The sequence below is a fragment of the Ptychodera flava genome, unplaced genomic scaffold (assembly GCF_041260155.1).
Source record: "Ptychodera flava strain L36383 unplaced genomic scaffold, AS_Pfla_20210202 Scaffold_163__1_contigs__length_53586_pilon, whole genome shotgun sequence".
Lineage (NCBI taxonomy): Eukaryota > Metazoa > Hemichordata > Enteropneusta > Ptychoderidae > Ptychodera > Ptychodera flava.
In genome coordinates, this window is record NW_027248345.1 from 27,001 (window position 1) to 53,638 (window position 26,638).

Consider the following 26,638-nt stretch of genomic DNA (forward strand, 5'->3'; position numbering starts at 1 on the left):
GGATTTCTAAAAGGTCAAACTAGCTGTGTCTGTAGTCGAACTGGCCACTCATGCTAATTTGTTTCCAGTATTTCGTGTCATTTCCTTCAAATTCAGAATACTTAAAAGTTTAAAGTTAAGAAAAATTGTCGATCAAATCGCCTACTTCAGTCATCACATGTCTGTTCGCGGAAGACGCTATACTTGTATTAGCGCATGCATACTTTCTATTCGAATATTCCCAAAGAACATCGAACCGTATCCAAACCGGCATAATCTATTTATGGGATTACCCGGGCAGATGCGTCATTGTTTGCTTAGCAAACAAGCGGAATGTTTCATCTCCCTCAAAGGAGACAATGGACGTGCAGGCTACTTCTCTTCCCACCTCCATGGATAAATCAACATGGCTGCCTCCTGTAAACAGTGATTAGATATTATCGAACTTTCTTTTACTTTTTTCTGACAGTTAAATATCCAAATAATGATTTTCAAAATTGTAGAAAAGGTATATAAATTTAAACTTATGAATATTTGCTGTTACAGTAGTCAATTGGTTGAAATACTGGTTGCAGGCTGAAAAAAACCTACCTGTCCACTTGGACAAGTACTTTTCAAAACTACTTGTCCCAGGCCAAATTTCACTTGTCCGGGACAGGTATTATTTCGAGCCCTGCGTAGGTCGCAGTGTTGTAAGCTTTTCCTTTCTAGGTAGTTGGAAAATATTGGCCGTTAATCACCTGTAGCACTTGCTTTTAGAGAAATGACCGGTGATGGTATTCACTTTGGAAAATGTTTGTCATCTGTCTTTTGAACAACCCCCATTTATTTTCAGTCAATGGATCGAAAGAACACAAACTGTTGAATTACATTAATGCTTTTATCTTGTCTCCTTGTGTATCATTCTAATGAAATGAATGTGTTTTCAGTTATACATTGCAGAGTGCAGTTCCATGGCCTGGTGTCTGATAACATTGGTTGTTGAGGCGTATAACTTGGAAGTTTTCTGAATAGCAGTACAAGGTAAACATTTCTTTGTTTTGTGAATTCATTGTACTTGATATTTGAAATCATCTTCATCCTTATCTTGTCTACTTGTGTATCATTCTAATGAAATTAATATGTTTTCAGTTATACATTGCAGAGTGCAGTTCCACGGGCTGGTGTCTGATAACATTGGTTGTTGAGGCGTATAACTTGGAAGTTTTCTGAATAGTAGTACAAGGTAAACATTTCTCTGTTCTGTGAATTCATTGTTCTTGATATTTGAAATCATCTTCATGTGTATCATTGTAATGAAATGAATGTGTTTTCACTTATACATTGCAGAGTGCAGTTCCGCGGCCTGGTGTCTGATAACATTGGTTGTTGAGGCGTTACTTGGAAGTTTTCTGAATAGCAGTACAAGGTAAACATTTCTCTGTTCTATGAATTCATTGTACTTGATATTTGAAATCATCTTCATCCTTATCTTGTCTACTTGTGTATCATTCTAATGAAATGAATGTGTTTTCAGTTATACATTGCAGAGTGCAGTTCCGTGGCCTGGTGTCTGATAACATTGGTTGTTGAGGCGATAACTTGGAAGTTTTCTGAATAGCAGTACAAGGTAAACATTTCTCTGTTCTGTGAATTCATTGTACTTGATATTTGAAATCATCTTCATGTGTATCATTCTAATGAAATGAATGTGTTTTCAGTTATAGATTGCAGAGTACAGTTCCGTGGCCTGGTGTCTGATAACATTGGTTGTTGAGGCGTATAACTTGGAAGTTTTCTGAATAGCAGTACAAGGTAAACATTTCTCTGTTCTGTGAATTCATTGTACTTGATATTTGAAATCATCTTCATCCTTATCTTGTCTACTTGTGTATCATTCTAATGAAATGAATCTGTTTTCATTTATAGTTTGCTGCGTGCAGTTCCGTGGCCTGGTGTCTGATGACATTGGTTGTTGAGGCGTATAACTTGAGATCTCTGAATAGCAGTACAAGGTAAACATTTCTTTTTTTTGTGAATTCATTGCACTTGATATTTGAAATCATCTTCATCCTTATCTTGTCTACTTGTGTATCATTCTAATGAAATGAATGTGTTTTCAGTTATACTTTGGTGTGTGCAGTTCCGTGGCCTGGTGTCTGATAACATTGGTTGTTGATGGGTATAACTTGGAAGTTTTCTTAATAGCAGTACAAGGTAAACATTTCTTTATTTTGTGAATTCATTGTACTTGATATTTGAAATCATCTTCATCTTGTCTACTTGTGTATCATTCTAATGAAATGAATGTGTTTTCAGTTATACATTGCAGAGTGCAGTTCTGTGGCCTGGTGTCTGATAACATTGGTTGTTGAGGCGTATAACTTGGAAGTTTTCTTAATAGCAGTACAAGGTAAACATTTCTCTGTTCTGTGAATTCATTGTACTTGATATTTGAAATCATCTTCATCTTGTCTACTTGTGTATCATTCGAATGAAATGAATGTGTTTTCAGTTATACATTGCAGAGTGCAGTTCTGTGGCCTGGTGTCTGATAACATTGGTTGTTGAGGCGTAACTTGGAAGTTTTCTGAATAGCAGTACAAGGTAAACATTTCTCTGTTCTGTGAATTCATTGTACTTGATATTTGAAATCATCTTCATGTGTATCATTCTAATGAAATGAATGTGTTTTCAGTTATACATTGCAGAGTGCAGTTTTCTGTTGCCTGGTGTCTGATAAGGGACCGTTCAGTTTTTACGGGGGGGGGGGGGGGGGGGGGGGGGGGGGGGGGGGGGGGGGGGGGGGGGGGGGGGGGGGGGGGGGGGGGGGGGGGGGGGGGGGGGGGGGGGGGGGGGGGGGGGGGGGGGGGGGGGGGGGGGGGTGGGGGGGGGGGGGGGGGGGGGGGGGGGGGGGGGGGGGGGGGGGGGGGGGGGGGGGGGGGGGGGGGGGGGGGGGGGGGGGGGGGGGGGGCGGCAAAATCCAGGGGGGGGTCATCGTAATTTTGGAATCCGCAAAGGGGGGTCATCGCTTTTTCACTGGTAGGAAAGGGGGGTCACCACATTTTCAAAAACATAATACCAACAATAAAGTTCACTTTATGCCATCGCCATGATTGACCCTCTTTACCGGCGGGCCGCCGAAGGCGGCCCACTACAATAAATATACATTATGTATTACCCATGACCCTCTTAACGGGCAGACGCCTTTGGCGGCCCACTCCAATTAGGTTTACTTCATGCAATGGCCATGATCCGACCCGCTTTACCGGCAGGCCGCCTGCGGCGGCCCACTACAATAAATGACTTTATGTAATACCCCACGGCAATCTTACTGTAAAATTCCCAATTGAAGCCGCGGCTTGTATTATACACATTTTTGAGGGACCCCTGGGATCACGCACTGAATAATGGTAATGGCCGCGCGCCTTCAGCGGCCCTGTCCAGTAAAGTCTACTTTATGCAATAGCCATGATCGACCCTCTTTACCAGGCGGCCACCTTTGGTGGCCCACTAGAATAAAGTTGACTTTACGTAATGGCCCATGACCCTCTTAACCGGAGGGCTGCCTTTGGCGAACCACGCCAATAAAGTTTACTTTATACGTCCATGGACATGAGTTGTCTATGGAAATGAAGTTAAAAATGGCCTTACAGTTGTCCTAATTAACAGACGTTTCAATGGATGTGGCTGAGAAGTTTGTGCACTGGCATCTCTGCTACACAAATAAAGTGCGCCGCGTACCGGAGTTCAAATCCAAACCATGCGGGTAAATTTGACATATGGGTTTTGTTTTTTTTTTGGGGGGGGGGGGGGGGGGGGGGGTCATCAATTTTTTTCGTCTGACAAAGGGGGGGGGTCATCTTATTTTCAAAAAAAATGCAGGGGGGTCTATATTTTTTTGAACACCGGCAACAAGATTTTGCCGGCCCCCCCAGGCCGTAAAAACTGAACGCTCCCTAACATTGTTGTTGAGGCGTGTAACTTGGAAGTTTTCTGAATAGTAGCAGTACAAGGTAAACATTTCTCTGTTCTGTGAATTCATTGTACTTGATATTTGAAATCATCTTCATCCTTATCTTGTCTACTTGTGTATCATTCTAGTGAATCTGTTTTCATCAGTTATACTTTGGTGTGTGCAGTTCCGTGGCCTGGTGTCTGATAACATTGGTTGTTGAGGCGTTAACTTGGAAGTTCTTCTGAATAGCAGTACAAGGTAAACATTTCTCTGTTCTGTGAATTCATTGCACTTGATATTTGAAATCATCTTCATCATTATCTTGTCTACTTGTGTATCATTCTAATGAAATGAATGTGTTTTCAGTTATACATTGCAGAGTGCAGTTCTGTGGCCTGGTGTCTGATGACATTGGTTGTTGAGGCGTTACTTGGAAGTTCTCTGAATAGCAGTACAAGGTATGTAAACATTTCTCTGTTTTTTGACTTCATTGCACTTGATATTTGAAATCATCTTTATCCTTATCTTGTCTACTTGTGTATCATTCTAATGAAATGAATCTGTTTTCAGTTATACTTTGGTGTGTGCAGTTCTGTGGCCTGGTGTCTGATAACATTGGTTGTTGAGGTGTAACTTGGAAGTAATCTGAATAGCAGTACAAGGTAAACATTTCTCTATTCTTTGAATTCATTGTACTTGATATTTGAAATCATCTTCATGTGTATCATTCTAATGAAATGAATGTGTTTTCAGTTATACTTTGGTGTGTGCAGTTCCGTGGCCAGGTGTCTGATAACATATATTTGGTTGTTGAGGAGTAACTTGGAAGTAATCTGATTAGCAGTACAAGGTAAACATTTCTTGTTCTATGAATTCATTGTACTTGATATTTGAAATCATCTTCATCCTTATCTTGTCTACTTGTGTATCATTCTAATGAAATAAATGTGTTTTCAGTTATACATTGCAGAGTGCAGTTTCTGTGGCCTGGTGTCTGATAACATTGGTTGTTGAGCGTATAACTTGGAAGTTCTCTGAATAGCAGTACAAGGTAAACATTTCTCTATTCTGTGAATTCATTGCACTTGATATTTGAATTGATGATACATGTATAGGCCTGGGCCATATACCATACTATGTAAATCTATTTCTATTGTGGCCTGGGCCATCTTCATTTGTGTTGGCCTTGTATTTGTAGTGATTATTGGCCAGGGTCATCTTACATATATTGTACATTTATTTGTATTGTGGATAGGCTTGGGTCATAATCCATAGTGTGTACAAGTGTTTGTATTGAGGATGGGGCTTAGCCGTCTCCGTACATGTATTTGTATCAAGGTTATAGAGTTTTTTCCTCTTCCATAGAAGTATTTGTATTGTGGATTGGCAAGTGTCATTTTCTAAATTTTGTACAAATACATGTGACCCTGAACCTGGCCTATCATCAACATGTGTTGATGATAGGCCAGGGTCATCTTCCACACTGCACATGTATTTGTACTGAGGGTAGGCCTGGGTCACCGTCCATAGGTTGTGCATGAATTTGTATTTGTTGAGGGTAGGCCAGGGTCATGTTCCATATTGTGTACATGCATTTTTGTTTATGATAGGCCAGGGTCATCTTCAACACTGCACATGTATTTGTATTGAGGATAGGCCTGGGTCATCTTCCATATTGTGTACATGTATTTGTTGAGGGTAGGCCAGGGTCATGTTCCATATTGTGTACATGTATTTGTGTTTATGATAGGCCAGGGTCATCTTCAACACTGCACATGTATTTGTATTCAATAGGCCTGGGTCATCTTCCATATTGTGTACATGTATGTATTTGTGGAGGGTAGGCCAGGGTCATGTTCCATATTGTGTACATGTATTTGTGCTGATGGGCCTGGGTCATCTTCGATAGTGTGCACATGTATTTGTATTGATGATAGGCCTGGGTCATCTTATTAGGCTGTACATGCAAACAACATTAAGGGTTTCAGCAAAGTCATGTGATGTGATAAGATGCAAGTAATGGATATCTGTCTCTGTAAGTTGACTTACAATAGAGAGGTTTGGCTACACGTTTTACGTAAACGCGTAACGTCACGAATTCCTGCAATGATGTCATCGACTTGTTTGTATGTTCTCCACGTACATGGAGCCAGCGTCGCGTATTTACGTTGAGACAGCTGTTTTCACGTAATTTGTAAACGTGTAAATTTATTCTTATCTTTAGGTATCAAAACATAATACAAACTGAATCATTCATGCACATTGTTAGTTTGATAAATGATAGTGACATCCTCAGAGATATTCATGTATTTTCATTATTTTTTATGTGAAATTTCTTCGTCGAGTCACAACATAACTGGTAACCATTGAGCTATCCCTGTTATGCAGAAACAGACTACGCGGACCCAAGCCAACCGAATTATTTCTTGCGTGTGCCATAAGAACGGCTGGCGTAACGCGTAGCCAAACAGAATTTTGCACGCAAACATGTACGCCAACGCCAACGTGGATTCTACGCGTCCACGTTCACGTAAAACGTGTAGCCAAACCTCTCTATTATGAGTTAGAACCCAATTGAAAATTTACCATATTATGATGTTTTGTTCATCCCCAAACAGCAATACCATGTTCCTCTACAAAGTACGGAATAATTTCTGTGGGGAAACCCCACAGGATTTGACAATTAAGGTGAATGAGAGGTCGAGGGGCTACCCTGGAAATTCCAGGGTACCCCTCAACAGCCAAGAGGTTGGCTTAGGGGCCAAATTCGAGGAAAAGACAAGTGTGGGTCCTTCCCAGCAAATTATGTTATCTATATGGGAGAGACAGAAGTATCACCCACACCACTCACACCACCCCTGCCCCTTAGGACAAAGACTTCAAGTAAGTATACTATGAAGTTATTACGAAAATACCGCAAATGATGCACGAGGACATTGGCGCAGCGTATCACCCTCCGCTTTGCGTCGGGCGATGCCCGGCGCCAATGTCCGAGTGCACCCTTTGCGATTTTTTTGTAATAACTTTATTATTGTACATCTTACATTCGTGACTGGGGCATCTAATTGTCAGAGTAATGACCGTTTTCGTGCAATGTCAACAATTTTTCTTCTGATTTATAGCGAAAGTGTGGAATGCCATCTCGGACGTGCTTCTGCAAGTTCTGGATAGTGTGTGTCAACTACACATGTACGTACCGAGCGCACGCGAGACATGTTCTGGCAATCGTCCAATGAGTCCCTTGAAACCGTTCAACTGTGAACGCGGAAATACAGCAGCAGGGGATGTGGCGCCTTGAAACCGTACATCTTATGGAATGGGCATTCCGTACGGCTTTATTGGCGCACGCAAAATTCTATTGTTCTCAATGGTAGATGTATAATAATGTCTTGAGCATAAAATAAAAGATACATATTTTCGTTATCAATTTAAGCATCTGTTCAAAACTACATCTGATTAGTAAGTACTGTCAGTTTTGATAAAAAGTGTTAGGTGTGTATTAAATACTGTGCAGTTTGAAATAATGACAGCCTCTGTTTAAGCAGTCAATGTGAAAGAAGGGAAAGGAAACAAAGTAGAGGTATAATATAGTTTTATTAATGTGCACACAACATGAATAAGGTGTTAAAGTAGCTTCACCAGCTCATTATTGTCTAGATAACCTGAACTTCACAAGTTTTGTACCCATTACAATGTTATTGCAAATTTTTTGTTTGCAGGGACTTTTTTAGAAATTAGAAACAAAATTATGTCAAAGAAAAGGAAACCAAGAAAGACTGTAAAAGTAGGCTTATTGCTTCTCCAATTACATGCATGGCAAATGAATATAATAAGTTTAATTTACCTGCATGATATTCAGTGTTTTTTGCATGATACACAAGTAAACTAACATTTTTCTTTCATTAGTCAATCGGCAACTATTGTTCCTAAAATAGAAAGACCCTTAATTATTTTGGAAACTTTTGCATACTTTATAGAAAGTATAATGTTGCTCAATGTCTTTGTAGTTTTTCATTTTTGTCATTTTTCCAAACATAATTTCATTAACGCAAGTGTTACAGGGCATTGAAGCTCTTGAATTGTATATTCCCTTACATTAAAGTCCTATTGGACTCCAATAGGAATCAGTCTGATAGGATTGTCCAATAGTATTTTGAGACAATGTCCTATGAGACAGTCCCATAGTAGTCCAATAGGAATGCGACACCTGTCCTATGAGACAGTCCCACAGTAGTCCAATAGGAATGCGACACCTGTCCTATGAGACAGTCCCATGGTAGTCCAATAGGAATGCGACACCTGTCCTATGAGACAGTCCCACAGTAGTCCAATAGGAATGCAACACCTGTCCTATGAGACAGTCCCACAGTAGTCCAATAGGAATGCGACACCTGTCCTATGAGACAGTCCCACAGTAGTCCAATAGGAATGCGACACCTATCCTATGAGACTGTCCCATGGTAGTCCAATAGGAATGCGACACCTGTCCTACGAGACTGTCCCATAGTAGTCCAATAGGATCATTAGACATGTCCTATTAGACAGTCTCATGGTAGTCTAATAATAATATGTCCTATTAGACAGTCCTATGGTAAACCAATTGGAACATTAGAACGTTCCATTGAACTCAGTGTGTACATGTGTAGACATCGTTATTGTTGAGAAATGAATTCTGGTCTGGACTAGAATTAAAATGTAAACAATAACAATTTGCATTTTACACATAAAGACGCTAAGAAGACAAGCTATATAGCGGGTATTTCAACGTTCATTAGGGAGCAAAGAAGAACTTGCAATGGATATACTTTTGAACAAAGAAACTTTATTTCTATAATCAGAAAGAATGACAGGAAATTGAAGAGAAGTATAAATATTATACAAAGCTGTATGTAACAATTATCTAATTAAACTATTATAGCTGAGACTACAGAAGCATATTACACATAGAAATTAAGTTCTGCCTTCATGAAATTTCTGAGTTGCAGTTTTATATGGCTCTTGTTTTAGGTGATAAGTTCATTTGATGCTGCTATGTAATGTATCCAAAAGTTATGACACAAAACATTCAATTTTCAGTATCATAATTTTAATAATTCAATAGCCAAATGAGCTCTATCAGCATAGAAAGAATTCAGGTTTCATGATGGCAATACATGAGTAGAAATCATTGAGATATCAACTTCCTGTTTGTTATGTAACAGGGGGTCAAACCCCATTGTTCCATTGCTCCTTTGTCTCACATAAATATCAATGCATTTTGGACCATACCGGTATGTATCCAATCACTAACTACATTACTACCTTAGCTTTAAACTTCACTCCTGTTTATATTCTTTGTGTGGACTGAAATGCCATAGTCAACAAGCTAGAAGTCACACAATGGGCATACACTGATCATGAGCAGGCAAGTAGACAAAGGACTATTGTAAACCCGGCTATTTCCGTAACTATTCAGTCTTCAAAAGGAAAACACTGACATATGATAATCTGTCCTACCTAACTTTGCTGCACTACAGTGATATAAAAGCTGTACAACACCCTGTTATGCTGCCACACAGTCATTTTTCAGAGCTACAACTGCCTTTTGTCTGTTCTGCAGCGGCCATCTTGTTTTGATGATGCTAGCCCATAATGCACTGCAGCCGCCCAAATGCATTCTGGGCTTAAGTTTTCCAATAGGACAGTCTAATAGGACTTTAGAAAGGTGTACAAAATATGTGTTGATCAGACATAGATAAGATAATGAGGTGATATTGATTCTCATTTATGAATTTGAAGTGCTGGTAGTTGTAATAGTCCTAAGTCTGTGGAAACTCAATGATATTGTAAGTGTGCGTTACTTTATGTATGAGCCAGCATGTAAACTTAATTGCTAGGCCTATTTATTGATTTAAGTGTTTATTTATTTATGTATTTTGCTTGCTTGTATATTTTTTTTCCTTTAATTTTAGAAATAGCAAAATGTGACATTTTTACAAACCATGTTTCCTTCAGTACCAGTCCAAAGATTAATTGCAAATTAATTTGCAAAATATTTTGCTCTCAGAGAATGGTAAGAATAATTTTGTCAGAGCAACGGCAAAAGCTAATGATTCTGACAGAATTGAATAAATCCTATTTGAATGTCATTTACAAAAGGATTGTCCTGTAGGACATTCAGGAATTGTTCCCATAGGACAAGCATGGTCCCACAAAGTTCCTATTGGAATTTCATTTACAATGGGATTGTCCAATAGGACTTACAATCATTATTCCTATAGGACAAGCCTGGTCCTACACCATTCCTGTGGTACGCCTATTGGACCACGGTCAATCCCATTTGGGTCCTATAGGACTTTTCGTAAGGGTTTTTTAATAAATTATTTTCTTTCTTTCTTTTGAAAGTCTGAGTTGGCCACACCTGAATGCCAAATCCCTTTGATGAAACTTATGTTTGGAGTTGACAGGAAGACCTGTCCCAGTTATTAATTTGATCAAAATACATGTTCAACTAAAGATAAACATTTTTGGCAATGATAAATACAGGTGACAATGTACTTTGTACTATAGAACATATTGCATCACATATTTTGGTTAAAAGATGTTCTGGTATATGTGGCCATGAAGTAATGTTTAACCCTCAGAGCGCGGATAACAAGAAATCTTGTTTAAAGGTACAACTGTGAGTGAAACCATAATTTTTTCCACGTGCTTGTTAAGCTTCAAATTTATTGGGTGGAAAAGGTAACAGCAAACAAAGATATTGCTACAGCAGAGTTATAGACTTGATAATGAAAATGAAATACGAACACCACACTTTAAGCATGAAAGTTAAGAATGAAGAGCACATTATTGAAAGAATAATGAATAGTGGTCACTCATATATAAAATGACCTTGACTTTAAAGTCCATATATTACCTATGAAAAGATATTTTTTTTTTTTTTACTATAAACTCTTATTGGAGTCATGTGTCAAATGCTGTGTCATTTTATTCATTTCTGTTAAAATCAATCTTGCTAAAAATTCACGGATTGAGAAAAAAATCTCTGTTTGAACCAGGCCCTCACCCGTGACGTCATGTGAGGCCATTGTTGTGCAAATTTATCTATGCCTCATGTACATACACAATCAACAATGGCATCAAATATAAACTCGGCGAGCGCGAATGAAGAGATAGTTTTTGGACGAGGAGTGTATGATTCAGAAGATAATGGCAAGTCTTGTGCTCTACGGTACATGACTATTGTTCAGGAAATTCAGGGCCACGGCTGTATAGGTTTGAGCCAGCGGGGTGCGAGGTATCTCCCCAACCTGCAGATCAATCGGCTATAGATATAGACCAAGTGACGAAATACCTTTAGATCCAGGTTCACCCGAGCCTTCATGAGTGGGAAACACAAATAGGTAGTAATAAGTATAATTTATGGCTTCGATTTTATGATAAATATGCCCAAACGAAACGTTCTGAAAGCGGCTGTGTGAAACTCAAATTCATAACTTTGTCTGTCATCAGATGCCGATACGAGTCTGACTAACAAGCCTGGGTAACGAGAAGAGCGCACCTGGTATATGCCAAGCCTGGGTAACGAGAAGAGCGCACCTGGTATATGCGCCATGTTGAACTCGGCATCGCACTCAAATGTCCCTTTGTTTTAAAAACGCTTTAAAGATCATCTTTGAAATTTATGTAATAAACAACAAAATGAAACTACAAATTACGGAGAACGATAATTATCCACGATTATTTATTTCCCTTGTTGTTGTCCACTGTGTCATGGACGTAAAATAAACCTACACTGCTGTATGCACAGTGCATACACGCTATTTGTGTCGGAAGTTTACCGGTACAATTAGTCATCATCACCTTCCCTGCAACTGTAGTGGCCCCGGGGCCATTTTGTCCGTGATGTACCTGTCACATAATCATCGTCGCCGGAGTTTTGATCTGCTTCTCCGAAGTTATCTGACAGTACTAGCACAGCAAACGACCTACTCATGTTCCGGAAATAACTACTGATATTCGCGCTGCGTTAGTTCCGTGAACCGTCATTCCATGTTGATGATGTTGCTGATAATTTGAAAGACCAACAAAACGATCTGTGAAAGTTTTTTTCTCTTGACCATATTTGTTTGTGTCGCAGGATTACTAATTTCATAATGGAGGGAGGTTGATTCGTGTATGTCCACCGATCTTCACAGCATAGTGGAGCCTAGCCGGACCGGGTACGCGGACTCTCCGACTCATTGATACCTACCAGACACTGTACCATACCGTCATACGCATTTCGTGACATCGACACTGCACACTGCACTGCTGGCCTCACATGACGTCATGTCACGTGACCATTTCACGGCCAATATGAATTCAGATTTTTTCTGAGGAACTGTATTTCAGGTGTTTTATGTATGAAATATAATATTTTAGAAATGGATACCAAAAATAATTTTTAATGATTTGGGTATTATGGCTTTTTTACGAAACAACAGTATTAAGTTCAAATTTAACAAAATCAGGTAATGTATGGACTTTTGGTAATTTGGACAAGGCAGAATAGCAATATGTTGCCCAATATATTCCTTGACTTCTTTATTTTTTTGATAGCCAGTGAAACTTTCATTTTGTGTCTTTCATAGAGTATAAGAAGATCATTGAGTGTAATGCGGACAAACAAGAGGTAAGTTTTCACAAGTACATTATATACTCTTATATCAGGATCATGTCTATTCAACAGACTTACAATAATTTTGGAAAACCTGGAGCTACCTTTAACAGCTTACCTTGTTTAATTCATGGCTGCTAAAGATACCAATTTAGCTTTAACATTACCAAAGGTGTAGTTGCAGCTTGCTGATTGTTAGGCTTTTTGGTCAAAAGTGTTTAATTTTTACCTATTGTTATAAATGACATTGCAATATATGCTTCACATGAAAGGAGATATGTGCCATGCAATGTCAAATATCATGTGACATTGTCAGCATCATAGTATTTTGACTCAAATTTGATGCCTGAACAGTACATGAGCAGGTGGCACATTGGTCACAGAATATTAAGTTAGTGTGCTCTTCTTTGACATTTCTGTGACTCTGAGTAAATTTTCCTATATGTGTAGTTTGTTATGCTGCTGGGATGAATGCCAAATCAGAGATTATTTTGAACACAAAGGATGTGGTAAACATACCTACAACCTTTGACTGGCAGTTTGCTTGTATCAGTGCCAAAATGATTCAATTGAGTTTAGAAAATGTGTTACGAAAATCAGAAAATGAAGTAATCTTAATTTGTAATGAAGGAAAATATATATAAGGATGCAATATGCACATTGTTGTACTGTATATTATTTCAGATTTCAACTTTAATTTTGTAAAAAGCAAAAAAGGTTGCAATCCTTTTTACAAGTCTCAAAACTTGCAAAATCAGTGTATGACATCAATTGCATGCCATGCCCTTTTTGACTTCATTAAAAAATGTTATTATTGTGCATATACATTTGTTAATGTCTCTCCATCAACATCTGTTTTAGATTTTTTAGCTCATATTTGGTTTTATATATAAATACCAAAAAAAGCTTATATGATGAGTCTGAGTGGCGTCTGTATGTCTGTATATTTGTGGGTATGTTTTATAATGTTGGCATGATAACTAATGTTTTAACATGCAAGCCAACTGTCATCATATTTACAGCAGAGTCCAAAACCAAAAAAGAGAAGAATCAAGGAAGAAGAGCCAATAGTGATTGAAGACAGTTGTGATGATAGTGAGATACAATTTGGACGACATCAAGGTTCTAATTGTCTGGATGACACTATTCCAGTGGAGTAAGTACTTTGACACCCTGATGTTGCAGTATCATAAGTTCATTTAATGTAACTTCAGTGCAATGCCACTATAGCTGTTTAGGCATCATATGTCAGGCATTGTACTAAACTTGAACCTGTAACCAAAATGTGTAAATCTTTTTCTGTTGTGTTTAGTTGCAGCTCTTGTCATTTCAGTTTGGACTTTCAGTGTTTAGCACACAGATTCCTTTACTGTGAAGTGCACATGTTAAACCATCACACACAACATAAAAGTATGTGAAGATTGTGGCATGTTTTGTTATCATGCTAAATGTTTCAGTATAAAATCAATGTAGCGCAGAGCTTTAGTCTCTCATATAAGTGTCAGTTGCAGTAATTTTAGCTACTATAGACTTTTGTCTGTAGAAACTGATACTGGTGTTGTACTTCACATATCTTCTGTTAATGTATTTTAGATCTTGTAGGGATGACTCAATTAAAGATGACTCCAGTGACAGTGAGTTGCCGGATTTTACAATGAGTACACCTGTTTGCACTGCACCGGTGCCTAGCACATCTACAGTTGTCTCCAGCGCATCTACAGCTGTCCCTAGCACATCTACAGCTGTCGATCTTTCTACTGATACCTCACATGGAGGACCTGCCATATACAGGTAGTAATAATTACAATGATTTAATTAATGTTCACTTATACCGCTGTCAATTTGCTATCAATTCATTACAGAACACAAATTTTCAACTTAAAATATTTGATGTGATTTCTATGCATAGATCATATGTTAACCTCTTGGAACCAACAACGCCTGATTGCAGTGAAGATGATGATGATGAAGATCTGCAAGCTGCCATAACACAGAGCTTGATTGAACAGAATCCAAACCAGTAAATATGTAGTGTTATGTCTTCCTAATGACTTAAAATTACAAAGTGATAGTAAGGGACTGCATGTTCATTTTAAAGACATCTGCTGGCCTTATTGACCATACACTCATAAACTCTTTGAACCTATATTCATATTGTTTCAATAACAGTAAATGTACAGGCATGTTACTCTACAATCACGGTTTTATAATGGGTCTTAATTTGTAGTCTGCAATGTTTTCAGACTCTTTGTTAATTTCTGGAGAATGCTAGAATCATGGCAGAGTAACACTGTTCCTGAAATTTTATTCCTATTTGACAAAGACAAAGGAACATTTATGTATTTATTAAATACTACACTTAATTATAACTCAATTTGATAAGTACAAGCATATGCATTAGTTTGATCAAATTACATAGAATTTTTTGGATGAAGTATTGAGGGCATGCAGACATTGGTGATGACCAACATACCGGTATATTACCTGACAATTCAGGACAATGGTAGAGCACATTTGGTATCCCACATGGCACATGAAGTTGAGGTTGCTTGCGGATACAATGATCATTCCACTCTGAAATGATGTCATCAAGTTCACTTTGTATGACAGGCAAATAACAATGGCGGATTAGACACCTGAAACAACAGATATTATACTGTTTGTTACCACATATTTGCATCTTGTTAGTCCCCACGGACACCGTCCGGGGGGACTTATAGGTTTGGTCGTGTCCGTGCGTGTGTGCGTGCGTGCGTCCGTGTGGTGCGTGCGTGCGTCCGTCCGTGCGTGCGTCCGTCCGTTCACGCAGATATCTCAGAGATGCCCGAAGCGATTTCATTCAAACTTGGTACAAGGATTACTTCATATGTCATACAGATGCACGTCGATTTGTTTTGTGATACGATCCAATATGGCTGCCAGGCGGCCATTTTATTACGATTTTTTCATGTACAGAGCCATAATTCAGGCATGTTTCAACTGATTTTATTCAAAGTTGGTACAAGGACATTGACCAATGTCATAGATATGCACGTCATTCTTTTTATGATACGATCCAATATGGCCGCCGTGCGGCCATTTTGTTACGATTTTTTCATGTACAGAGCCATAACTCAGGCATATCTCAACCGATTATATTCAAACTTGGTACAAGGACATTGACCTATGTCATACATATGCACATCAATTTGTTTTGTGATACGATCCAATATGGCCGCCAGGCGGCCATTTTATTACGATTTTTTCATGTACAGAGCCATAACTCAGGCATGTTTCTACAGATTTTATTCAAAGTTGGTACAAGGACATTGACCAATGTCATAGCTATGCACATCAATTTTTTTTGTGATACGATCCAATATGGCCGCCGTGCGGCCATTTTGTTACGATTTTTTCATGTACAGAGCCATAACTCAGGCATATCTCAACCAATTTTATTCAAAGTTGGTACAAGGACATCAACCTATGTCATACACATGCACATTGACTTGTTTTGTGATACGATCCAATATGGCCGCCGTGTGGCCATTTTATTACGTTTTTTCATGTCCAGAACCATAACTCAGACATGTATCAAGCAAATTTATTCAAAGTTGGTACAAGGAGATTGACCAATGTCATACATATGCATGTCAATTTGTTTTGTGATACGATCCAATATGGCTGCTGTGCGGCCATTTTGTTACGATTTTTTCATGTACAAAGCCATAACTCAGGCATATTTCAACCAATTTTAATCAAAGTTGGTACAAGGACATTGACCTACCGTATGTCATACATATGCACATTGATTTGTTTTGTGATTCGATCCATTATGGCCACCATGTGGCCATTTTATTACGATTTTTTCATGTCCTGAACTACAACTCAGACATGTATCAAGCGAATTTATTCAAAAGTATTTTTATCACAGACCTAATGAAGAGGACTCTATCCTCTCTGAGGACCTGTAATCAAAGCACCCATTAACAAGTGGGGACTGTGTCATCAACGATGACTTGTTTCTATCTACTTTTATCAGGCACAAAACACAAAAGACTTTCGTTTGCCACCGAGGAAAAAGCGTACATTCTTAGTTTTTTGCTCACGTGTTTACACATGTGAGCATATGTCGCAGCGATGTCTGTCTGTCTGTCTGTCTGTCTGTTGGTCCGATATCTCAAAAATGGCTTATCGGATCAGAATCAAATCTGGTACATATATTCAGTTAGCAAATGGCAAGAGCTGATTAGTTTTTGGTGGGTGTGGCTTGCATACTTTTTGCTCATTTGCATAATTAATGATTTTAGAGAAAAAACGGATATACATTAAAAACGACTACACACAATTTGATGAGATTTGCTACAAATGTTGATCACACCAAGATATATCAGCAGTGGGAACCATTAAGGGGTGACATGAAAGATAAATGCTAATTTGCATATTTAATGAACTTTCCTAACTAGGGATACATGTCTGATTTGACTCGATCAAAATTAACCAAACTTGGTATGTATATTAAAGATACTATGATTTAACATTATTGAAAGTCGTTAAGCGTTTTAATTTCAGCCAATTCCTAATTTGCATATTTCATGAACTTTGTTAATTAGGAATATATATTTGAAATGACTGGACCAAAGTTGATGAAACTTGCTACATGTATTGAAGCCACTATGATACAACATTTTTGAAAGTCATTAAAGCATTTTTACTTCAGCCAATTCCGAATTTGCATATTTAATGAACTTTCCCAATTAGGGATATATATCTGAATTAACTTGATTGTAGTTGTTGAAACTTGCTATATACATCAAAGATACTGTGATATAATATTATTGAAAGTCAAAAGACATTTTTACTTCAGTCAAAACCTAATTTGAATATTAAATGAATTTTCATAATTAGGGATATTTATCTGAATTGACTTGATCAAAATTGATGAAACTTGCTATGTACATTAAAGACACTCTTATACAATATTATTGAAAGTCATTTAGCATTTTCTCTTCAGCCAATTCCTAATTTGCATATTTAATGAACTTTCCTAATTAGAGATATATATCTGAATTGACTTGACCAAAGTTGACAAAATTTGCTACACATATTACAGATACCATGATACAACATTATTGACAATCATTAAGCATTTTTACTTTAAGCCAATTCCTAATTTACATATTTAATGAACTTTGCTTATTAGGGATATATACCGGGATTTACGTGACCAAAGTTGGCAAAACATGCTATGTACATTGATGATTATACCAGGTACTAGGTTAAAACAATATCGAAAGTCATTTCACATTTTCATGTCAGCTAATTTATAATTTGCATATCTAATGAGCTTTCACAGCTCCGCATATATGGCTTGAAGGACTTGGCCAACGGTAATTACACTTGCTATATAAAGTGATGATACATTGAGAGCAGTCAAATAACTTTTTTTAATATTTTTATTTTAGCTAATTACATATTTGTATACTTCATGACATTTTAGAATTACTCGGCGGTGATTATTTAGAGGTTATAAACGGCAAGCGAGGGAATTTGGTTACGGATATAAGACCTCTGGGGTGAAAATTAGCATATTTGGGTGAAATAATCACCGAGCGAAGCGAGGTGATTATTTCCCGCTTATAACCTCATTATTACCGTTTATAACCTCATTATAATATGTTAAACTTAAAAACAAGTGGACAATGTCGTTATTTAGGGCCGAAGTCGGAGCGAGAGTTCAGGAGCGCCCAGCCTCATACAAACTCTTAAAAGAACATTTAAGAACGCGCGCGCGTGCACTGTTGAATTCATAAAATACGGTTACGCAACGCATCGATATCGCGATTAGTTATCCAACTTGAAGAATTTTACTTCAAAAAAAACTCAAAAAACAAAAAAAAATATGTTGTTGTTACTTGGCCTCCGCTGCTTACAGAAACACATTTGTTGGTTCGTCAAGCTGCACTAGACTAAAATTTAACAATCAAAGTCAATCTGAAGCCACAGACTTGTTCGACATTATGGCGCGTTGAGCTCTCAAGTTGGCGTTCTAAATTTGTGCGAGCCAAAAATGTTACGCGGCGCGCAGGTCTTCTTGTTGAGAATATAAACCCTGGCTCCAGCCAATCAGATCAGATTGCCGGATTCCAGCTAAGCATATAATAATGTTCATTATGTTGATCATAATAATTTCAATGAACTCACAAACATGTGTTAAAGGTTTAAATTTTCACATAACTTCAATATATAATGAAACGCGTGAGCACTTTCAGTTCATATCTGGTTTAGTTACAAAATCAATCTTCTGTCTCAAAACATGACATATTAGACATGGTAAGCCAAAAAAAATAGATGATCTTCATTAGATAGAAAGGTTAATGGGATGCCAGGTTCACAATGTGTAAATAAAAGACCCATTTCATTGAGTGATGACATATTTATATTAAACAATACAACACCAACTTGTGCAGATGGCTTCTATGAGTAAAGAGGCCTTCATTTGCCAGAGTTGAGAAATACTGCCGCCACCACTCTGTCCAACACTTCAGCAGATGTGACCAGAAGGCTTCGATTCTCTGTAAAAAAATTACGTAATACCATTCGTATCTCTTAAAGCACTTGATATTCGATACCCTTTCTTTTCTTTTGAGAGTTAAACACCACACCTACATTTGAATGAAAACTTGACTTCATAGAGTCCAGAACTTATTGTTTTTCTGATATCATATAATGCACCCGACCTCTTCAACAAGGCCTCTTGTTCCATAAATGATCCAAGTACTAGTGCCATATTTGAAACTGGGCAGGCATGTAACTGAGTTCTAGTACCTTAACTGCAGTATGCTGACATAAACTTTGTTTTATCACCCTGGCTCAATAAACACTCAGGTATCTCTAGAGGTGTAAGTACAGTTACTGTACTCTTCACCAACGAATGATATTGATCACTGATCTGTTCAACTTCTACATTTTGAAGATGGACACTTCACATTAGCCAATGTCTGTAGATCTGAAAGAAAACTTTCTATTGCTCATTGTAATTTCCCTCAACTGTTTATTTGCTGTGTAAATGATATCTCACATTACTATGATAAATTTACCTGATTGGCAGTGGATTTTCCGTATATAAAAGAATCTTCTCCAGAATATGGGTCATTTCCTTGTTGGCGTAAATAAATCTGCATTGCAGCAACTGTATCGTTTTCTGTGCCTGGATCTGCCCGCATTCGGAGTGGACAACCTATTTATAACAGAGGTTTTAACAAACATAATTATAAACTAGAAAGCATTTGCAAGCAAAAGCGAAGTTCCAGAGACCAGAGCAGCGGAAGAAACAAGAGAATGTGTGACAAAGATAGGTGCAGAATGAAAGAGCTAGTGCTTTGGATTTTAATATTCAAGCACGTACATAGTTAGGGCTGCTAGCAGTAAACACCATATACAACTAAAAGCAAGGTAGTCCACAGATTACAAATGCCTACATGTACGGTAAAAACGCAACACATACATACGGGGGCGACAACGCACGGAAATGTATATCAGACGACATTCTCGTGAGCCAGAGCAATAATTTTCGCTTCGCTGACCTACGCAAAAATCAATCGCTTGACGGGTAGTGCTGAGTTGTTGCCGTAAAGAGGCGCGTGGTTTACGACGATGATCAGACGAGAGGAAACATCGGACCTAGGCCGTTGAAATTGAAAACCGAGGCCACATGCATTTTCATTTGATTAAAAGCACAGACTAAAACAATTTTCATTGCAATGTCGCTGTTTTCACGAGATACTGACCGTTTGATCTTGGAAAGTTGAGCTGCTTTAACGTGCAGCCAACGCATGCCGGCGCCGGTGCGGTGACAGGGCTGTGTGTTATCGGCGTTAAACGGCCTCGCAGACTGGTATAGGAAAAACCGCTGGTGGCTCCTCAGAAATACGGCGGGCAGTTTCCCGCCAAAACAGCCGATTTTGAATCCAAATTTTGCATTGACCTTCGTTTTCGAGCACACCCACCTCGCAAAGGTACACGATGTACCCAGCCGCGCTTGTAAACTTAGGGAAAGCCTAATTTTCTTTCTCTATGCGAGCGAAGCCATCTTATGCGCCGCCATTGTTACATTCGGGCGAAACAGTATAGCGCCACGTACGGCGAGTATTTAGAGAAAATAAAATCAAAAAGCAACAACAAACAAAGCGAAAGAAAGTTAGAATTATTAATAGCTGAACGCAATATGATAGTCGAGCAATGCAGAATAAAAAATAAATAAATAAGCACACAAGAAATGCCCGTAAAACCCGTCCGAGCTGAGCGATGACGTCATAAGCGTGTCGCAATGCATTCTGGGTAATTAAGGTAAAATTTGTGTATAGCATGTTCTATGATAGTAATACCGGAAATAGAGAAAGAAAGAAAGAAAGAAAGAAAGAAAGAAGGAAAGTGAGCAAAAACTAACAGTTCCAGAGCTGGTCTCTGGAACTAATAACGCGTTTTACACTCAATCTGCGATAATAAACAAAGCATTTTCAGTGTGATTACCCTTTGAATGCTATAAATTTTTCCTGTCCAATTTCTAAGTGCCAAATTTTACAAATTATGTTGAATTATTTGCATTTTTTGCATGCATGGGCATTACTTTTCATTGACTACAGTATTCGATTAAAAAGTGGAAAAACTATGGGCAAAAGAATAAGGAAATACATGGAATAAAGTCGGCAAAAATTGACTTATGTGCTGAAAGAGATACATGACTAGGATCAAGTCTAGAGAATTAGGATGATTCAGCCACGGATGAGAAGTTTACGAATACGGTTACTTAACATAAATATAGCTAGTAGTGCATAAATTTGAATAACCACTATACAGTATCAACACTGCCTGGCTGATAACATGACCAAAAAGAGAGGTTTTATCATGGTTTTGTAAACATCACGGTAAACTTTTTAAGTGCCAAACATTTGCTATGTAAACTCTATCATCACCTCCATAAAAAGCCTCCCTACTTACATTCCACAGTACAATAAATTACCCACAATTCTCTTTGATTTGTATCCTTGAAGGTTACTTTTCTAATAACTTTTTCAGTTCTACATGCAAGCAATAATGTGCAGCATCAGAATAATTGATAAATAATATCAAGTAAAACTACGTTTAGAAATTTCAGCTAAAGTTTACAAATAACCATTAAACAACCATGGAAGTCACGTTTTGTAGGTACTACAAATGCCATACTCTTTAGGCAGCAAGTTATGACGAACTGAAGGGGTCATTCTCTGAGAAAACTTAGAATGCAAATTTTTTTGTCATTTCCATTGGAAAAAATCAATATCCTTTTGTTGCAAAAAAACAGGTGCAACTGGTCTCCCTACTTTCCATCACATTATTCTGTATGGCTGAAGACGCAATCAGTGGAAAATTTTACAAAAATGCTATCTCCTCTCTCAATCTTGCATAATTTTCCAAATCATTGAAAATGAGAATTGAGGAGAATGGTGTCCTTAAAAGTACGTTTTCAGAATTTTTACAACTAGTCTATGAATTTGTCTACACATGGGAGACCTGTTAGACTTCTCTGGGGAATCTCTGAGTATACAAATCGCAATGAATTGTGGGAAATTTACAGGCCTGTGCATTCCACTTCAACATCACTTACCGTTTAGTTCTTTTACACAAGACAGATAGTAGTGTGCAATAACTGCTGGGTTGTTGTTCGTACTGGCAGCTTTAACCCACAATATTTTCCTAGAATAACTTAATAAGACATTTGTACATGTAAGATATCATGACACAGGTAAGGGATTTGCACAGAAATATTGTGATGAACAAATGCCTTTGAAATTGAAATTAAAGTTTTGATATCCTCTGTAAGGTTGTCATGTTTATAAAGTATGTTTATGGCAAGGCACATCTCAACATTTTTTTATGTGAAGAACAGTTGAGGAACAGTTCAATATTTTTTGGTTTCTATGAGTGTAACACTTACCCATCGATACAGCCACTAATGCATATGCCGTAAGGTTTCAGCTTGTCGTACCTGCATAAAAAGAAGATGTAGGATAAACAACTAGAAATCTAAAAAAATAGTTGATGTGAACACAAAAATTTGACCCTTGTAATACCTTGTAATACCGGTACATGGCTTCAGTGGGTTTTTATTAATTGTGAACCTTTTCTAGATAGAACCTGTGGAAACAGCCCTGGGTAACCTGGTAATCCGCTTACATTGATATCCTTGTATTTCACAAACATTACTGAATTAAGACACGTGTATGAAGTAGTACCTCCGCTATGTAGTTGACTCTTTGCCTTTGTTGTTTAATGCCAGCAGATTTTTTGAATTGGTAAAAGGAATAGCACATACATAAGTTTTTACATCATCTTCTTTGTGTACAACATTTTTTGGTTCATGTTCAGAATGTACCTTGATACCATACATGTAATTGTGTATTCATGGATCACTCATGAATGCTTGCATATTTACATTTTCAACAGTAATTCCTACACTTAATAAGTTTACTTACCCATCCAGGTGCCACATGTGATTAGGCCCTTTTAAAGAGAATGTGTATCAAATTTTAGGATGCAAACATGTTACAGTTGCATACTGATTGCTGTAATATAAAGATATATTTCTTCACATGTATTCACTTTGTTGCTTAAATCCTTTCCACATCATAAAATACACTCTCAGCGTATCAATTATACCTATATACCATTAAGTTTGCTAGCATTGAGTGCACACTAAAATTAATTTTTCTATGCTAACAATGGTTCAATAACCAGTTTTTCAACTTAGAAAGGCTACATTAAAATACAGTATACTGCAATAAGAAAGAAAGTACAAACACTGAAAAAAATTCAACTACAAACTACAACAACTAAACATGATTCTATATTCTCACAATCTTCATACAAATTAATACAACTTTTGACAATGAGTACTTTAAAGTGAGTACAAATGTTGGCCAACAGTTTCAATGGGAAATTCTTGTTCTAAGAATTGTGTCAATTGTGCAAATACTAGTAAAGCAATTAACATATGTTGGCTTAAAACAAAGAACCAGAGTGAGAAACGTGAACTAAAATGTGTAAACTTACCTCTGTCTAATCAGAAAGAGTAAAAACACATCAGTTTTATGTTCACCTGCACCATACAACAATTATATAACAAGCACTTTTTGATAAATTACAAATCAACTCACGGATTATCAGATGTTAGGAGAAAAGAAGAAAATCCAAAAACTTACAAAGCTTCTGTAAAGTCCACGTTTGAAACGGTTTTTTTTGTCTTTCTTGAACGCCATCTGGGTCAAACGTCCTCAGTTTAGCAGCCACAGTATCCCTTAAAGATTTCATTATAAACAAGAAAATATTACCATGTTATCAAACACAAAGGTAACTTTGAAAGAGTGTCCATACAGCGGTACACACTTTCAATTGCACTTTTCATCAATATGAAAGTTTGAGATTTAGCATGCCCCTAAAAATGATTACAAATAGATTGTTACTATTATTTTTATTTGAAACCCCAACAATGGTGGGTTGAAAGGTTATGTACACAGTGTAGTGAGTATTTCAAGATCATTAACATTTGTTTCAAAAATACCGCAATTATACGGTGTCGCTCAAATTTGATCAGAATTGGTACATACCAGTATGGGTACCAAAGATTAACAATAAATGTTGTTTCTATCTGTTCAGTGGAGGAAAATTCTACGTTGATGTTATGACAATGATTTCTGCACAGTACAACCAGAAAAACAACAAGAAATATTTAAACCAGAAAAACAAGAATGACAAAAGTAATTAAGGTCTGAAACTTTAGGTACTGGAGGTCAACTTTAGCAACATGCATAGCAGAAAGGCAGCTAGCCCCCTTACTGCCTTGGTTTGACCATAGAGGGTCTTCCTCCCCTCTACTGACGGTCTTCCTCCCCTCTACTGTCTATGGTTTGAGCAGGTCTGTTAATATGTAACAGTTCAATGACAATGACAGGAAATGACTCAAGTCATTGGAGTAAGCCTGTTTCAAGACTGTTTCAGAATTTCGCTTTTTCTTACCTCATTTGCACATTTTTGACACTGATGTGTTTATTTGAACAAATTCACATCTCAACCCCTACATCTACCTGTACACCAAATACTTTGGCGGTATGGGAGCCTTTGTGTGTGACGGACATACATCCGCACATACCCACAAATATACAGACATTTAGACTCATCATATAAGCTCTTTTTGGTATTTATATATAAAACCAAATATGAGCTAATAAAAACTTGCCTGGAAACATTTAAGTTGTATTTTCTCTTCAGTCTGTGCCACATGGCTCTATAACCAAGCTTCGACCCTGAATCATTAAGTTCATGCTGAAAATATTAAAACAAACTTCGGCTTGTCAATTACAGTATTGAAAAAACTCTATACAGAGAGATGTTTGCAATGTATGTGTAAAGACACAACCTGAAAAGAATAGAATGAATATGAGCTTCATGTTAGCATAAACAGTGAACACAAATTTTATAACTTCCTTTAAAGAACACAACGTCCTGTGAATTGAACACTCACCAATATAGCATTGATGATATCTTCGTCACTGGACCGTGTTGTCCTCACCAACTTTAATGTCTTTAAGCGATATCTAAGTTGTCTGGGGCTGAAACAAACAGGTTTTGTCAGTGAGTTTTTTACTTTGCTTCAAGTCAAATGGCGAGCTGGTAAACAGATTGAAATCATATGGAAATGACAAATAATTATGCCAAATTTTCTAGAATGTAACCATATTTCAGAGACACAAGGAAGTTTTAAGGCTTTGAGCACAGAGAAAATAAAGTCTAACCTTAGGTGAATGCCCTGGTATATTTCCAGCAAACTCCTTATATTGAAAGGTGAATACCCAGCCTGCCAGAAAGCTTGGGTCGCATCATTTTCTGTAAAACATTTAGTACATGACATGCTATTTTTTTGAAATATTACATGGGCAATAATATTTCTGTTCGCTAGAATAAGGGGCCTGAATGAGGAAAATATAAAACAAGACCAGACAAATTCTTCACTGAGCACCTGTCTTGAAAACTTTTAAGTTTGAAACATATCATGTGACATAATATCCAAACATCATCAGCAAGTATCAACAACAAAAATAAAACTCAATATTGATTATGTATGTATACACACATATTATGGCTGAACACAAGGCTCAAGTATGTAACTATCTCAGTAAATGAACCATTTGCTAGCATTTATAATTTTTACCACTATCTAACATGTGTACATAATTGTACATACACAAACACTTGTACATTGACAATAACCATTCTGAAAGCTCTGGTGGAATACAGGTACACTCATGGTATCTGCAATAAGAATATATTTGACAGCATGAATGAGGCCACGTGGGGGTTTCATAAAGATAGTATGTGCCTCAAAAGTAAAAGACTTAAACTTGTATTCAAATCTTTCTCACAGACTCTTTCCACCATTTTCTTTCACAATTAATTATAAAAATCAGGGGTCACCATGGAAATTTATGTACTAGAGAAATAAATGACCAAAGATTTAGCGATATTTGACAATCAAATTGGCCACCATAACTGTGCTAACTCTATGGAGAACAATAAAGTTTTGGCTTTTTGAAAAACTATGACGGTGACAATTTTTCTTATACAAAAAGCTTTAAAATGAGCCTTAACAAACTATGGGTTTCATTTAGACCCGATAATAGGTATAAAGGGGGTGACCATAGAGAAGGCATATTGCTTGAAAGGGTGGATTTTTATTCCCGGGGGGGGGGGGGGGGGGGGGGGGTGGGGGGGGGGGGGGGGGGGGGGGGGGGGGGGGGGGGGGGGGGGGGGGGGGGGGGGGGGGGGGGGGGGGGGGGGGGGGGGGGGGGGGGGGGGGGGGGTGGGGGGGGGGGGGGGGGAGGGGGGTGGGGGGGGGGGGGGGGGGGGGGTGGGGGGGGGGGGGGGGGGGGGGGGGGGGGGGGGGGCGGGGGGGGGGGGGGGGGGGGGGGGGGGGGGGGGGGGGGGGGGGGGGGGGGGGGGGGGGAGGGGGGGGGGGGGGGGGGGGGGGGGGGGGGGGGGGGGGGGGGGGGGGTGGGGGGGGGGGGGGG

The 26,638-nt window shown here is 38.2% G+C and overlaps 2 protein-coding genes across 7 annotated transcripts; one reads left to right on the forward strand and one right to left on the reverse strand.

The window, feature by feature from the left end:
- Positions 1-1,302: 1,302 nt before the first annotated feature.
- Positions 1,303-15,039, forward strand: LOC139126920 (uncharacterized). 6 transcript variants are annotated; one of them, XM_070692838.1, is made up of 12 exons: positions 1,682-1,773; positions 2,278-2,371; positions 2,474-2,565; positions 4,283-4,374; positions 4,487-4,578; positions 4,670-4,766; positions 4,874-4,967; positions 6,535-6,799; positions 12,532-12,572; positions 13,580-13,713; positions 14,151-14,348; positions 14,467-15,039. In XM_070692838.1, the coding sequence occupies exons 8-12, from the start codon at positions 6,733-6,735 to the stop codon at positions 14,579-14,581; spliced, it is 555 nt and encodes a 184-aa protein (XP_070548939.1). In that variant the 5' UTR covers positions 1,682-1,773; positions 2,278-2,371; positions 2,474-2,565; positions 4,283-4,374; positions 4,487-4,578; positions 4,670-4,766; positions 4,874-4,967; positions 6,535-6,732; the 3' UTR covers positions 14,582-15,039. The 6 variants fall into 6 exon arrangements, with proteins under 6 accessions (XP_070548940.1, XP_070548939.1, XP_070548938.1 ...); XM_070692837.1 differs by lacking the exons at positions 2,278-2,371; positions 2,474-2,565 and adding an exon at positions 1,888-1,973; XM_070692839.1 differs by lacking the exons at positions 1,682-1,773; positions 2,278-2,371; positions 2,474-2,565 and adding an exon at positions 1,303-1,387.
- On the reverse strand, positions 14,917-23,861 carry LOC139126922 (uncharacterized). Its single transcript, XM_070692843.1, has 7 exons — positions 23,777-23,861; positions 23,051-23,078; positions 22,513-22,563; positions 22,183-22,280; positions 19,637-19,776; positions 18,999-19,111; positions 14,917-15,193 (listed from the first exon to the last, which is right to left on the reverse strand). Exons 2-7 carry the CDS (start codon positions 23,065-23,067, stop codon positions 14,917-14,919), a joined length of 696 nt encoding a protein of 231 aa, XP_070548944.1. The 5' UTR covers positions 23,068-23,078; positions 23,777-23,861.
- Positions 23,862-26,638: the final 2,777 nt, after the last annotated feature.